The sequence below is a fragment of the Protomyctophum parallelum genome, assembly GCF_964188405.1.
Source record: "Protomyctophum parallelum genome assembly, chromosome: 10".
Classification (NCBI taxonomy): Eukaryota; Metazoa; Chordata; class Actinopteri; order Myctophiformes; family Myctophidae; genus Protomyctophum; species Protomyctophum parallelum.
The window spans coordinates 29,793,009-29,808,876 of NC_139704.1; the positions used below are offsets into that span (position 1 = coordinate 29,793,009).

At 42.4% G+C, this 15,868-nt stretch overlaps 1 protein-coding gene across 2 annotated transcripts in view; it reads right to left on the bottom strand.

The window, feature by feature from the left end:
• LOC310866215 (striatin-like) overlaps nucleotides 1-15,868 on the bottom strand; it is a 65,423-nt gene that overhangs the window by 43,776 nt on the left and 5,779 nt on the right. For both annotated transcript variants that reach the window (XM_083775702.1, XM_083775701.1), the window contains exon 2: nucleotides 761-864. In XM_083775702.1, coding sequence (XP_083631828.1) covers nucleotides 761-864 — 104 coding nt within the window. The remainder of the gene's footprint in view (nucleotides 1-760; nucleotides 865-15,868) is intronic.

A 15,868-nucleotide genomic window follows, 5' to 3' on the forward strand; every position in this document is an offset into this window, starting at 1 on the left:
AAAAACTAGAAATCAAAATCAAAAGAGGGACAAACAAGAAGGGTGTGTGTGTGTGTGCAGCAAACAGTATGCTGTTTGCTATGTCAAGACATGCTAGGTATGTTATTTAGATAACTAAATGAGAACAAAAGAGGTTGCACATCAGGTTTTCAGTGGAGTGCTAAACTTTTTAATTCCTATTTTTGATGTATACTGGATTTGGTCCAGTATATACATAAAAAATAGGAATTTCAAAATTCCAAAAAGGTAGCACATCCAAAAATTAAATACATGGCGAACAAAGTACTCACATTTCCATTTCTTTACTGGCACACGCCAAAAAGGAACGCTTGCGTGTTTCGGCTATGCAGCCTTCATCAGAGCATGTTCTGATGAAGGCTGCATAGCCAAAACGCGTCCTCACGTGAGAGCGTAGTGTAGTGTGGCCTGGGCCTTGAACCCATTTTGGTGTTAGCATTATGTTATGCTTTAGCTATTGAAAAATATTTTTTTTAAATCGAAGAAACACTGACATAGAAACATAGCCTTTTCAGAAAACTGTCAGGATGTAGAAGACATTTTTAGAATCTGATCTCAGGTCAAAATGGGTCAATACGGCCCACACGTGAGACACAGGTCGAGCGAAAAAAATAAAAAGATTGTACCATTTTATCATTAAATTACGAAGATAGGTTGTGTAAAATGTGTGAAGTGGTCCTTTAACGTGATGCAGCCCAGCTGAAGGGGTAGCAGATGGTAAGTAAGTAAGTAAGGCACCCACCTCTCCTGCTTCAAGGCATATTCCAGCATTTTGATCCTCCTGACAAGGTCCTTCTTCAAGTTTTCCTGGCCTTTCCTCTCCCCCTGCAGGAATGCGATTTGGGCCTGCAAACGCAAAAATAGTACTGTCAGGGAATGACCTCAAGCAGTGTGTGTGTGTGTGTGTGTGTGTGTGTGTGTGTGTGTATACAGCAAATATATAAATCAATGTCTTCAGTGGTTTTGACATACTCGGCTACCGGGCTACACAACAAGGCAAAGTCCAGGTGGTGCAAACATCTGAAGACACTAGAGTGCAGCCATAAATAGGATCATGCTGTCAAATCAATGTGTGTGGTATCCATGATGGTAAATAAAAGAGACAATCTGTTCTGCTCCGTTCTATTTTAATATAACCTACATAATTTCCCCCCCCCCCCCCCCCCCCCCCCCCCCCCCGACACACACACACACACACCGTCCCTCCCTCTTTCCTTCCTTCTCTCCTCGCCACCATCCTGTGCACACACACCAGTGTTCAGCCTGATTTTATACGTCATCGCACGCTGGATGTGGCGCGTCGGAAATGGCCGATCTTTTCCCCCCAGATCTATACAGTTCAGTGAGCTTGTAGATCTGCTATTTATAGCACGGCGAGTGAGTGACGCGACAACGGCACGCAACAGAGTATAAATCAATCCTTCCTCCACTCCAGCAGCAGACAGGCAGCTGTTGTCGCACTGAGTCTGAGTCAGCATTACGTCATATATAAGGCGTGCACGCGCACACACATAGTCACACACAGTCACACACGAGTAGACTTGACCACCCTCGAGTCTAGTACCTAGAGACGACACCAGTAATTAGGAACACTACACTGACTGGTGACAATTTAAACGTGTGTGTATACGTTAACAATGCAAGCATGCTCATCAGGTTGTGAAACAGATATCGGCAGAATCATAGACACCCTTAGAAATGTTTTTCCACTGTTGTTCTACTGTGTAACCAACACACTGGCTACTAGCCCTCTCTATTCACAGCCCCAGTTGAACAAAGATGGGGCCAAAACTAAATGGAACAAAACAAAGTCTCGTTCCTTTCATGGCCTGTTATTAAGTTATTGTCTACAGCAGTATAAGGCAATGAGTAAGTGAGCCGCCCTTCGTCCTGGAGCGTCAGTGGGTGGGATTGTTTTGAAGAGGAAGATGAATCTTGCAGTTCAAGTTGCTTTATTTTCAATAACTCGTCATGTTCACCGTCTCCAAGTCAGAATCACTCTCTGTTGTTCTAACCCATTTTGACCTGAGATCAGATTCAAAAAAATTTATGAAAAAGCTATGTTTCTATGTCAGTCGTTCTTCGATTTTTCAAAAATAGCACACCTACGAGCGGCGCGCTATGAGCTTGTAGATCTGCTATTTTTCAATAGCTAAAGCATAAAAAGGGGTTCCCGCCCAAAATGGGCTAAAACACCACTGAAAGTGACACGACCAAGACAGAACTGTAAAGAAACATGGCAACCGTTTCTTTCTAATCTAAATCACAAATGACAATCTGACAAAATATAACAATCTGAAGCAGAATGAAACAGAAACAGAAAGTCGCAGTGTTTTTGTATATTACAAGCATGACTGACTGCACAGTACGGCCAAAACAGCAGCTGCTTTCTAGTTTCAAACGTGGTTCGTGCAGCCGTGGGATCCAACTTTCCTCTCTTGGGAAGCCTATATTTAACACTACATTTATAAACACGTTTTTAAGGGGTTTAAAGAAGAGCCAACCCGCATCAGCTTAACCCAGTTTGGGCGGGAACACTTTTTGGTGTTTTAAGCATTATGTTAAACTTTAGCTATTGAAAGAAATAGCAGATCTACAATTCCATAGCACGGCACAGAGTGCCGCGCTACGAGCTTGTAGATCTGCTATTTCTTTTAACTCGTGAAAATGTGGCGCATGTGGCGGCGCATTTGTGGCGGCGCATTTAATGTATTCCTTCAGAGAACGTTTTCAACTCAAATCTTTTGCGTCCCTGGAACAACATATTTTCAGATGGAGGTCTGCGGCCAATTACATTATACAGTAATTCTGGGGCTCGAAGTAGTTTGAGAACAAGTGATATAGAAACATTTGTAGAATCATCCTCGGGTCGAAATGGATTAAAAGGGAGAGAAACCTCACCGAAAACCCACTGCTTTTCAGCAGACTGAGTAGGCTGGAATACAGTTTTTTTTTCACGAGGAGCAAATTCAGCCAACACTGCTAACAAGGAGTCATGGTGATGAGGCTTCAATCTGCCTGGTTATTAATAACATGATTTCACACCATCTACGTGTCTCTGAGCAAGTTCTACTCTGTTCTACATGGAAACCCTGCATCCAATGCTTCTCTCTATAGAGCGCCGCTCATACTTACCAATCCTGTCCCCGACTGAGTCTGGGACAGGATTCCCGGAACATATACTGTACAAAAAAAAAGAAACACTGACTAAGTGCAGTTGGCAGCAATTTAATAGATTGGTAGTATTTATTTGTGCCAATGCTACTATAAAATTGAGTAAACATTGTCTCAGCGGAGCATCCTCTTTTCTCCTCAGTGGGTTTGGCCAATCGATCTGGAATTGAGCATTGTGCATATATAGGCAGGACTGACAAACGCTGATTTTTCAGTTTTCCCCACATTTAAGCAGTTTATTTGTCATTTTTCACAGGTCTGATCGTGGGATCTGAACTTGGCCTATCGCAAGAACAGACATGGGAAGCAGGACTCGCACAGGGCCATGGACACAGCGACTAGAGAGCAAAAGAGTGATTGTAACAGACAAACAAAATTCATAGTGAAAGAACCCATTTTGGGTGGGAACCCCTTTTTGGTGTTTTAAGCATTACGTTATGCTTTAGCTGTTGAAAAATAGCATCTACAAGCTCATAGTGCGGCACCGAGTGCCGCGCTATATGAACTTCTGCTATTTTTTTTAAATCGTGAAAATTTGGCGCAAATCTTTGAATATATATTCTTTCAGAAGTGAACCTTTTTAACTCATATCTTTGCTTCTTGGAGGTCCCCTGGAACAACACCTTTTCAGATGGGGGGGTCTGTGGCCAAATACAGATAATTCTGGAGGTCCTTGACATGAAAAAGGTTGAGCACCACTGACATAGAAACATAAGGTTTTTCAGAAAATTGTCGGGATTTAGAAGGTATTTGTAGAATCGTCCTCAGGTCGAAATGGGATAAACAAGGGCTGCTGCTTGATCCCATGATGTGCTGTCCATGTGTTATACAATGTAAAACTCAGTTGTAGGGCTAGGCAACATGGACCACATAAAATATAAATAGTTGACAAAACACCTTGATATCAATATTGTGACAATAATATTGACGTTAAAATGTTTCAAATAAGATCTACAAATTTCAAGGTGCATACGTGTTTTAGCCACTATAACAGCTATAGCGTCACGTTGAAATAGCAAAAAAGATAAATTCAAATTTACAAGCTGTGGCAACATGGAGCAACTCAAGCCTTCAAGTGAGCTAAGATGACAAGGAACATTGATGATGATGATAACTGGAAAAGGTCTAATGTGCAGATGTAGACAGGGTGCGCACATCCTCGCTTGCTTAGACTAAAATGTAATCTACCCCAGTGCAGACATTCGTCTCTCTAATACATTTACAGAGTCAATTTAAAACCCATTTGTGTGCATCATCTGTTCCGCGGGCTGGATCCATAATAATAAGACATTCTCCATCGACACAAATGCTTATGTTTGATAAAATATCAGAATTGAACTGGTTCATATTTGCACGAGACAAATATTACATCACAAAAGCATGATATGCGCATTTTCAATGCAAAAACATCTGGTCCTGGTCCTCCCTGCTTGGATGTCACGTCAATAAAACGCTGTTTGTTGACTCAAATATCAATTTGTAGGTTTGATTTGTTCGCAGGCCAGGCATACAACAGATATAATATTTACGCAGACATTATTTCTGTGTAAGCTTCTACTTCAGGCCAGAGAGGCAGAAGTGATATTTCGTCTATTGGATCTGGAGAATGGGTGAGGCAGCATTAATTAAAATATACAGCAGAATATGGAGATACACTACCCCTCAGACATATATTCTTGCAAAAAATATGTACGCTTGGCTCTTGCCAATGTGAGGCTGTCTTGTATCCGTTCCAGGGCAACACAATGTAGCAATACCAGAGTGAACGTATGATGGCATCCAACCCAGTGCACTCAATCTTAATGGCTAAACCTTTTCACACAGAACTGAGCGGAATTGCGAAAGGCAATAATTTATTATGACCTGATTATCCAGGTAGATTACCACCGTGGCTTAAGCTATAGACCGAACAGTTTACTCGTGACTGGTAGGAAAGCTAAAGCAAGGCCACATCTCAATTGCACAAAAGCCTGGTTGCAAGTATATTCATGTCTAACACGATACCTGATACCTGATAAGGTACTGACTAAGACATCCTTGCCTAGAATTCAGGATTGCGTCCATGCATTGAAAGAGTTACATCATCAATGAATGTGCAATGGAAAAAGGTTCAGTTCTTTGACTATAATAGAAGTGTCTATTTGTACGTCTCTAAATGTTTTGATGAATTGAACATGGAGGACCCTCTTGTAAACAAGTGTAATGATTAATTGGGTCGTCCACTCACAGTTAACAGTCTTTGTATTGAGTTTGTGCTTGAAATGTACTGTAATTCTGCAAACTGTTAATACATATTTAAATCAAACCAAAATCAATCAATCAATCAAGTCTTTCGCTGGACATAAATTGACAGCATAGCTCAGGGGTGGGAAACTTTGACACTCCAGAGGGCCACAAGTACAACGCCACATTGCATATATAATGTCTTATCAAATAATAGCAGATCTACAAGCTCAAAATGTGTCACACTGCGGCACGTTTTAAGCTTGTAGATCTGTTAGTTTTGCTATATTTGTTAATTTAATTTCAAATGCATTTAGTTAGGTTATTTACCTGTTAACTTTATGAACTTAAATGCAAATACATTGGACATAAAAAAAAGACATTCTATAGCATTCTAATACTAGTACAAGTAATTTAACTGGGTCATGTTTGGAATTGTAACAGCTGAAATCAATAATATGTCAGTATTGTGATATTAACCCATTCTGGGCGGGAACCCCTTTTGGTGTTTTAAATAAGCATTATGTAATACTTTAGCTATTGAAAAATAGCAGATCTACAAGCTCATAGCGGGCCACCAAGCTACGAGCTTGTAGGTCTGCTATTTTTGAAAGATTGTGAAAATGCGGCACAAATCTTCTAAGTGAAGGTGGGGGGCCGCATGTGGCCCGCGGGCCGCCAGTTGCCCACGTTATGGCCTATCGCCTAATGGAGACAACTTCCAACTCACTTGCTAATTCAGATAAAGTAGTGGCTCGGCAGCCCCACGGTGCCAGAGATGGAGAGAGGAGAAGAGAGCAGCTCTGTGAATTCTCTGGCTCCTGCATCTCTCCTCCATCAAACATTAACCTTGGGGAGCAGCGGCAGTGAGTCAACTCGGGCCATAAAAAGACACAGGAAGCATTTGATTCTAGGCACCACACTGACTGCATTATAGGGCCCGTGGATATAAGGTCCTTCTCAGTCCGTGCCAGTAGGAGACACACGTAGAAACGTAGGCGTTCATCCTGAGCTCTCAGGCCTTTTCAGAGACAGGAAAAGGGAGAGAGAGAACGGATAACCTTTTGGCCAGCTAGGGGAGGGACATTAACCGTTTCCGTTCCGTAGGACGTAGCCACACGTCCTAGGGAATCCTAGCGGCAGAAAGAATGCCTCGTCTCTCCTAATCCAGGGCGCTCTCCATGGTTTTGATCTGACGGATATACTAAGCGCTTCATTTCTGACTTTTTGGATCATGTATCGTATAAATGAAATCGGCAAGTTAAGCTAGCAAAAATATTTATCTGTTTTTTTCCCCGGATTGTTTCCAGTGGGAGGGGGGATAGCGCGCCACCGAGTGTCACGCTACGAGCTTGTAGGTCTGCTATTTTTGAAAAATCGAAGAACCACTGACTTAGAAATTTAGCTTTTTCTGAAAACTGTCAGGATGTAGAAGACATTTTTTGAAAATGGGTTAAAGTAAAATATTTCAACCGTGAACAAAAAAAACCCCACAAAAAAACAACTAGTTTTGAGAGAGAGAGAGAGCACGAGAGAGAGAGAGAGAGAGAGAGAGAGAGAGAGAGAGAGAGAGAGAGAGAGAGCAAGAGAGAAAGCAAGAGAGAGAGAGACAATAGTGCCCAAAAGGTTACATTCAAGTTGTTAGGGAGTAGGGACGATGTCTGCTCTGACTCTTACAGTAAATTTTCCTCAGCCAATTGAAGGCCAGACCACACTCCCCCCCCCCACCCCCACCCCCCCTATCTGCATTCACTGAGGATCCTAAAAAGGTCGAGTTCTCCAGAGCGTTGAGCATTCCAGACGTGTTTTCTTCCTAGACAAGTTTTTGTGTCATCGCCCAAGAAGACGTTTTGAAAACACAATGAGACCATTTAGTGACACGGACACAGCGAACCCTGTGAGACGACCCGCACGTCTCCACAGTCACACTGCGAGATGCTCACTGCATTTGGAAAACGAGGAGCGAGAGCAAAAAGAACAGATCTATATATATATATATATATATATATATACACGTATATATTATTTAAACATCCTCCTCAGAGCCTACACACAAAACAGAAATGGTCAGACATGCTGCTCCCAATGCTGCGTTGGTTGTCAATGTGGTCAGGAGTGAAGCAAGGACAAGGGCTCAGAGGTAAGCCCCCCGCCCACACTTACAATGTAAACAACCATACTTTTTCAATGCACACCCACACACACACATGGTTTACTACTCTGACTGCTGTACCGCAGAACCAGTGAACTCCAAGATGGCTGACCTGATAACTAGCCAAGTACATTCCACACATTCCATTACACTAGTACCAACAGACAAAAGCAGCAGAACAACAGAGGGAAAGGCACGGGTGCTGCGCTGCAGGAACTACTGTACATTTCCATTCATTTGGGACTTAGACACTTTTAGCCCAAAAAATCGAAATAAAATAAATAAAAAAAGTCTTCTGAAATAATATTATATTCAAAGATTTGTGCCGCATTTTCACGATTTTTCAAAAAATAGCAGACCTACAAGCTCGTAGCGCGCCACTCGGTGGCGTGCTATGAGCTTGTAGATCTGCTATTTTTCAATAGCTAGATTATTACATAATGCTTAGTTAAAACACCAAAAGGGCTTCCCGCCCAGAATGGGTTAAATAATACATACAAGCAAAGCAGCACAAATAAATAAAAAACACCCGAGTTCAACATAACATTGGATGTCTAAAATAATTAAAAGCTAGTGGGCTAATTTATTAGATAACAACACACAAAGTATCTTGCAAAAAAGCCTTAAAGGGACACTTGACCCTTTTTGCAAAAATAATATATGTTAATGATGTTTAGAAGATTTCCTGGGGGTCTTTATGTGTGTAATATGTGGTTTTAGATATTTTAGATTTTAGCAGTAAGCCCAGTGTCTCTGATGTCATCAACACTGGGCTCACTTCCTTACTGGACTACAATTCCCATAATGCTTTGGTGCACTGCTCCTCCTTGTGGATAGGGGGAGGGCTGTCTTACTGAGACAACATGCAGTCCAGGAAGTAAGTGAGCCCAGTGTCCATGACATCAGAGAAGGGGGGCAGTCAGACAGATATTTTGTGAAGCCACTAAGGAAATCGGGATTTCCTGAAAGTTCATATAATGGCCTGTTGTGGCGCTGTCATTGGGCCCAAAAAACCCCCTAGCTCCATAGAGATCCATGTATTTGGGTCCAACTTCACCTAGACTGTATTACCTTAATAAACATGGTCATGACTCATGAATACTTTCTGCTTCCAGTCACTAGTTTAATGTCTCATTTATAATGTCATAATATTATTTTTGGAAAATTATGGTCCCACTTATAAAACATTTTACCATAAAGTCGTGTATGTTCTGAGGGGCGTGGCTACCGTTACAGTCTATGAACGGGATCCCCCACCCACTCGAGTAAAAATAAAAACCAACGAAGAAGAAGGGGGGAAGTCCCGCCTCGTTGTCTGGGCCAGCCAATGGCTCAGCTGGGCCCAAACGGATCTAGAAAGATGGCGATTTACAATTCAAGGACTGACAGGCTTCATTTTACGTCCATATCAGACCCGGAGAACGCTTTGTCCATATTATTTTTACAGTCTATGCATCAGAGACACTGGGCTCACTGCTAAATCTAAAATATTTAAAACCACATATTACACACATAAAGAGGAAAGTGTTCAAAATCATCATTAACATATATTGTTTTTGCAAAAAGGGTGAAGTTTCCCTCTAATTATCATCATGGCATTTATGCATTCCAATACATAAATACAGTAGGCCAGCAACCAACCAATTCTCCCTCTTTGCTTCAGAAGCAGAAAATAGTTTGAATACCGGTAACTTTAGTTTTGGGTCACCTACTGTAATGTGGCGCAAATATTTTATATTCTTTCACAGCGAACGTTTTTAACTCAAATATTTGCTTCTGGGGGTCCCTGGAATAACATATTTTCCTTTATATTTTGAAAAAGGTTGAGAACCACCGGTCTGAAGGTCTGAACAGACCAAGCTGGCTTCTCTCCCTTCATCTTGGTCTGTCGATCTCTACATTGGGAGATCATATTGGGTGACATTGCATGGGCAATGTTGTTTTTGGCAGCAAATTTAGTTTTAGTCGACTAAATATCATAAGATTTTAATCGACTAAATCTACAGTTGATTTAGTCGAAAATACATGGCACGGACACCCAGTTGATGGCACTGTTCTGTGCCTGCGTGAGAGGGAATAAATCTCCTCTTTACCTTATGAATGAATAATGTTATAATTATAGCCCTATTAGCCCTTGGAAAAAGTGATCGACTCCAACGAACAAACAGAACTCTTTGAGCCTGAAGAAGGCTGGGTTTTACAAGTTAAGTTTGTTCATCAATCGTGACGTTCTCTTGCCAGAAATGAGGGTATTCCATAAAATAATTATGTTCGTGAAGTGCCCTTGAGTTTCACACACACACACACACACACACACACACACACACACACACACACACACACACACACACACACACACACACACACACACACACACACACACACACACACACACACACACACACACACACACACACACACACACAATGCAAGCGATTATCAAGCACAGACACGACTCGACAAAACACCTTGTAGTGTTCAGGGCAGCCTTTCCATACAATTCCCACATCTGATCTTGACCAAGGTAGTTCCCCACCTGCTGTGTTTAGGCTAACTAGACCCTGTGTGCCTTGGAACCTCCTCACATGATGGAGACATCACAAGGTAGTTCCCCCCAAGGTAGTGTTTAGGCTATTAAACTGACTGGAACTAGACCATATGGGCTGTATTTTGCGTGTCTTAAAAGACAACTTTAGTTTTTTTCAACCAAGGTTCATGTTTTAGTTTGTTATTAGATAAAGTAAAAGATGAGTGTTAATCTTTTTTCATGTGCTGCTTTCTTTCGTTTTAGGGATTTTAGCTGTTTCTGACAGGGGGGCGGGGGCATTCGAGCATGGGGCTAAATATGCATTTTTTTAACACAATTTTATGGTGATTTCTTTTTTTATGGTTTACTATAGTCCCAATAAACGCCAGGAAATTACATCTGGCCACAGAAGATCACAGGATCTACTGAATGTGAAGGTAGCCTACTGGGGGAAGGCTTATACTGTGTGTATAGGCTCAATATGTCAGTTTGTCACATTCAATAGATCCCGTGATCTTTTGTGGCCAGATGTAATTTCCTGGCGTTTATTAGGACTATAGTAATCCATAAAAAAATAAATCACCATAAAATTGTGTTAAAAAATACATATTTAGCCCCATGCTCGAATGCCCCCGCCCCCCTGTCAAGAACTGCTCAAATCCCTAAAACGAAAGAAAGCAGCAAATGAAAGAAAATGAACACTCACCTTTTAGTTTCTCTAATAACAACCTAAAACATGAACCTTGGTTGAAAAAAACTAAAGTTGTCCTTTTTAAGTACCAGGTCTTATTCCCTAACTTGAGTAAACTAAAGACCTGGAGGCGTGGTCAATGCTCTTTGGCTATTCTGAGTGGCCATAGAGCATTGATCACGCCTCCAGGTCTTTAGTTTACTCAAGTTAGGGAATAAGACCTGGTACTTAAGACACGCAAAATACAGCCCTGTGTGTCTTGGAACCTCCTCACATGATGGAGACATCACATGGAACCCAGCAGCACACACACACACACACACACACACACACACACACACACACACACACACACACACACACACACACACACACACACACACACACACACACACACACACACACACACACACACACACACACACACACACACACACACACACACACACACACACACACACACACACACACACACACACACACACACACACACACACACACACACACATTATTCTAGTCAGGCTGTCAGATGGTGAGCAAATTAAATAGTGATTTAAAACATTTAAATAAAGATTTCAGTTATATGGTCTTTGTAGCACATTCCTTACCTTGTAACTGGTATTGTTTGACTAATGTTCATGGGAGCGCCGACCTTGCACTTTGCAAATCGCTCTGGATAAGGGTGTCTCGTCTGCAAAATGAAATGCCTATTGTGAACTGTGATTAAAAGTCATAATAAGACTCTCTTTGCTTCAGACTTCCGTTCATGAGAATAGAATTGTCTATATTATATTATTTCTTTTCGTTGACAGAAGCATTTCAGGCAACAACAAAAAGAGTTCCAAATATCCAACAGAGAATACATGTCTGGAATGGAACCCCTCTTAAAACCCATTTTGGGCGGGAACCCCTTTTGGTGTTAGCATCATGTTATGCTTTAGCTATTGAAAAATAGCAGATTTACAAGCTCATAGCGCGCCGAGCTTGTAGGTCTGCTATTTTGGAAGACATTTTTAGAATCCGATCTCAGGTCAAAATGAGTTAACATTTACACTTTGCAGACTAAATGCACCCTCCCCTCCTTCTCTAAATGCTCCGTGCCACAGATTTGCTGCATTTTCCTCTAATCACCCGGTTCCACTGAGCTCCATTTCACAGTTTGCTGCCGGCAGCAGGTTAACACAGCGGTGTTACCTTGCAGGAGGACACAAACAAAGACACTGTGTCGCCTACGTTGAGGAGGAGCACAATGCTGCAGCCCTATTGTTGCATTAATATTACATGGCACACTCAGAGCACACATGCACACAAAATGCAGGCGTGCATTCTTGCGCTTGTGTGTGCAGTCAGTCATTGTGCACAGTGCACACACACACACACACACACACACACACAGAGAGAGAGAGCTGCATTTTTCATTTTCATCATCAGCATTTTTCCCCCCCGATGAGTGGATCCACAGAGTCTGCAAGGTGCAGTCATGGACAACATCCATGGATTCTCTGTCTGCTCCAAGAGAGACAACAATGGACCCACCACAGCAGTCTCTCAGTGTTAAATCACTCAGGATTCTACTGTATATAGAGTAGATTCTACTTCTTTGTTCTACACAGTGCTGCATATCTTTGCTCTCTACGCTGTAGACTCAGCACGCAAACATATATACTGTAGTACAAAGAAGCTTGAAGGGAACAAGTCAATTATGATGACTCTGCACCGCCATTCAAGGAGTCCGATATGGTGCAAAATAAGCAAATGTTAGGTCTTGGCATTTGAAGCATTTCCTGCAAAATGCCATCTACTAAACAGACAGCATCAGCAATATTGCCCTGTACTATTACTTAGACTGCATTCAAAGAGAGTGGATTTGAGAGTGACTTGGGAAAGCGCCTCAGAGGAGCCAAGAGTCTCGAGTCTAGAGTCTATGCAGTGTACGAACAGGAACTTCTGATGCTGGGGAAGAAACAGACATGACATTGGGACCGACCCCCCCCCCCCCCCCCCCCTGACCTGAGATCAGATTCTAAAAATGTCTTCTACATCCTGACAGTTTTCTGAAAAAGCTATGTTTCTATGTCAGTTGTTGTTCGATTTTTCAAAAAAAGCAGACCTACAAGCTCGTAGCGCGCCACTAGATCTGCTATTTTTCAATAACTAAAGCATAACATAATATATGTACCTTTATTGAAAAAGGATATCCCCTTGAGATGCATCATCTCGTTTTCGAGGGGGTCCAGCAACATACATCAAATACAGAGCAATACAATAGACATAAACGTTACAACAAGTACAATAATAATGCTAACACCAAAAGGGGTTCCCGCCCCAAAATGGGTTAACCACTCTAAACCTGGTGTCCCTGTTTAAGGCATGTCAACAGTGAAAATGGTCAATCTACAAGCTCACAAGCTGAAACACGTTGTGAGCTTGTAGATCGTTTATGCCTTTTGCTATACGTCGTACAATAAAGTATATATATAGTTAAGCCTGTCAACTAGGAGAGTAGCTGGAAAGCAGCTGTCACCCTTTGGCCCCTGTGTGTGTGTGTGTGTGTGTGTGTGTGTGTGTGTGTGTGTGTGTGTGTGTGTGTGTGTGTGTGTGTGTGTGTGTGTGTGTGTGTGTGTGTGTGTGTGTGTGTGTGTGTGTGTGTGTGTGTGTGTGTGTGTGTGTGTGTTTGCGTGTGCGTGTGCGTGTGTGTGTGTGTGTGTGTGTGTGTGTGTACCACAAGACAGCAAAGCTCAAAGACAATGTGTCAGCAGGTAGCAGCCTGGTGACAATATTGACAATATCCTGCCAGTTGGGACTATACTTTACTTGGTCATGGTTCCTGTTTATTATAACTGAAAATGAAAAATGCATTGCCACATACGTAGTAGACCAATTAGCAGAACGTCATCAGCATCACACCATTTTATAGCGGCTGACATCAACTGTTAGAGAAAGGAAGAGCATTTACCATACCAATAAGTAGGAAGGACACATTTTATACCTCCAGCTCAGTGGCCTTGTGGTTAGAGTGTCCGCCCTGAGACTGGGAGGTCGGGGTTCAATCCCCGGCCGAGTCATACCAAACACTGCAAAAATGGGACCCAGTGCCTCCCTGCTTGACACTCAGCATCAAGGGTTGGATTGGGGGTAAGTCCCTGCGACATACTAGCGTCATGTCCAGGGGGTGTACTTGTACATCAAGCTGCCTCACGCTACAGAAACAGGAGATAGGCTCCTGCCCTATGGGCCTCATGGCTCGGCAAGGCTACTTACTACACAGTTTAGAGCCACACAGTTTTCAGATGGTGACGAGCACAAAGTGGCAGCCTCTGGGTCGGGGCGTGCTATACGGGCAGATCTGCAGCACCACCAAGCAGCTGTCCTGTCCTAAACACCCACGTAGGATAAACCAAGCCTGGAGGTGTGAACGGAGCGCCGGTGGAGATAGGAATCAGCTATAAAGCCTGACAACTTAACCAATTTATTTTAGACCCGATAACAAATTCTACAAATCCTGACAGATTTCAGTGGTGCTCAACTTTTTTCATGTCAAAGACCGCCAGAATTATCTGTGTTTGGCCGCGGACCCCCATCTGAAAATATGTCCCCACTGCCTTTCTACGCAACCCATAGATTTAACACCCGCTGACATTAACACATTCAGACCCCCACGCAGCCTACCGCTGACCCCCACAGGGACCTCCGCGGGGACCCCCGTTGGACCCGCCGATCTGCGGACCCCCGCGATTTTGACACATGAGAGATGTTCCTTGTAGCTGCCAAGCCAATGTCAACACTACAACCGACAGCTGTGTGTGAGGTGCTACCCGAGAGTGCACAAATACAACCAAATACAAACAGACCATTTGCATTTCCATCAGAGTTCGTTATAAAAGGGTCCTTTGGTTCCATTTGTAGTAGGCTAAGGCTACACTGTCAGTTACAGTCACCTCGACAGATCCTGTTGTTAAAACTCATTCAGTGCTTGACACCAAAGTGTAGAAGTTTTTGGCCATTGTGACAAATACAAGACAATTAAAATATGTTGTGCACGTCATGTGCATGTCGTCACGTGCACACTGGATTAGATCAATTCTTTTTCCTTTTTTTTATAAAAATATTTACATTTCATAGGACAATTCTGGAGATATAAGGCAGCCACTGGTAATTAACTGATAATTGATCAGTTCTTGTTTTACACCAGATTGTCCGACTCTGGACCACAGCGTAGTTTTGATTTGAAACAGTGTTCTTTTGCTGGTAGTTAAGATTGATTTTTCACACAAGCCAAAATCAAGAAGCGCAGAATTTGGAAAACAAATGCCACATGGTTGCATGTACTGTAAATATGATTTTTGGTTTGGTTTGCAGGAATAGGCGTCTATATAGCCTGATACTACATCAGAAACCATGAGTCCTACATAGCATAGGCTACATACAGGATCAATACATGTTATTGATGCATCTTTCATTTAGATTTAACCCATGTTTTTCCCCAACATGCCAAAGTTTTGCACCGTTTGCATTTCTTTTGCATGCAGTCCCTGAAAATGACCAAAACAATGTTTGCCCGCATTCTCTAGAATCTCTACGGTCAGCCTATTACAGACATGTGTTCAGGGGTATTTCCGTTGCGTTGTACACACGTCCATTCTGAGCCACCCACTGGGGTGGTTAAGCAAAAAATAACTACAGCATGGGGGTGGAGGTAGCATAGCCTGAGGAATGATGGTGACACCCATTCAAAGATTTCTGAATGCCACAGTATGTGTGTGTGTGGCTTGTGGAGTCCTCCCCTTCACTTGCTGCAACACTGAGCTAAATATTGCCTCTAGCTTTGCTGTTGGTAAAAGTAAACATGAGGCTCATTGGCCTCAGCAGAGCTGAAGTAGGCTAGCAACCTGCTCTATATAATTAGCCGTTGCAAATCGTGTGGGGGAATGTATGTAAACTAAACAGCACTACGGAGTACAGACAAGACTTTTCCTTTTTGCGAGTTATCAACAGTGATAAATATCCTGACTACAATTAGCTCCATTAGGTCTTACATCATACATACAGCTGGGGAAAAAAGGTGCCACTTCCTCTTATTCAT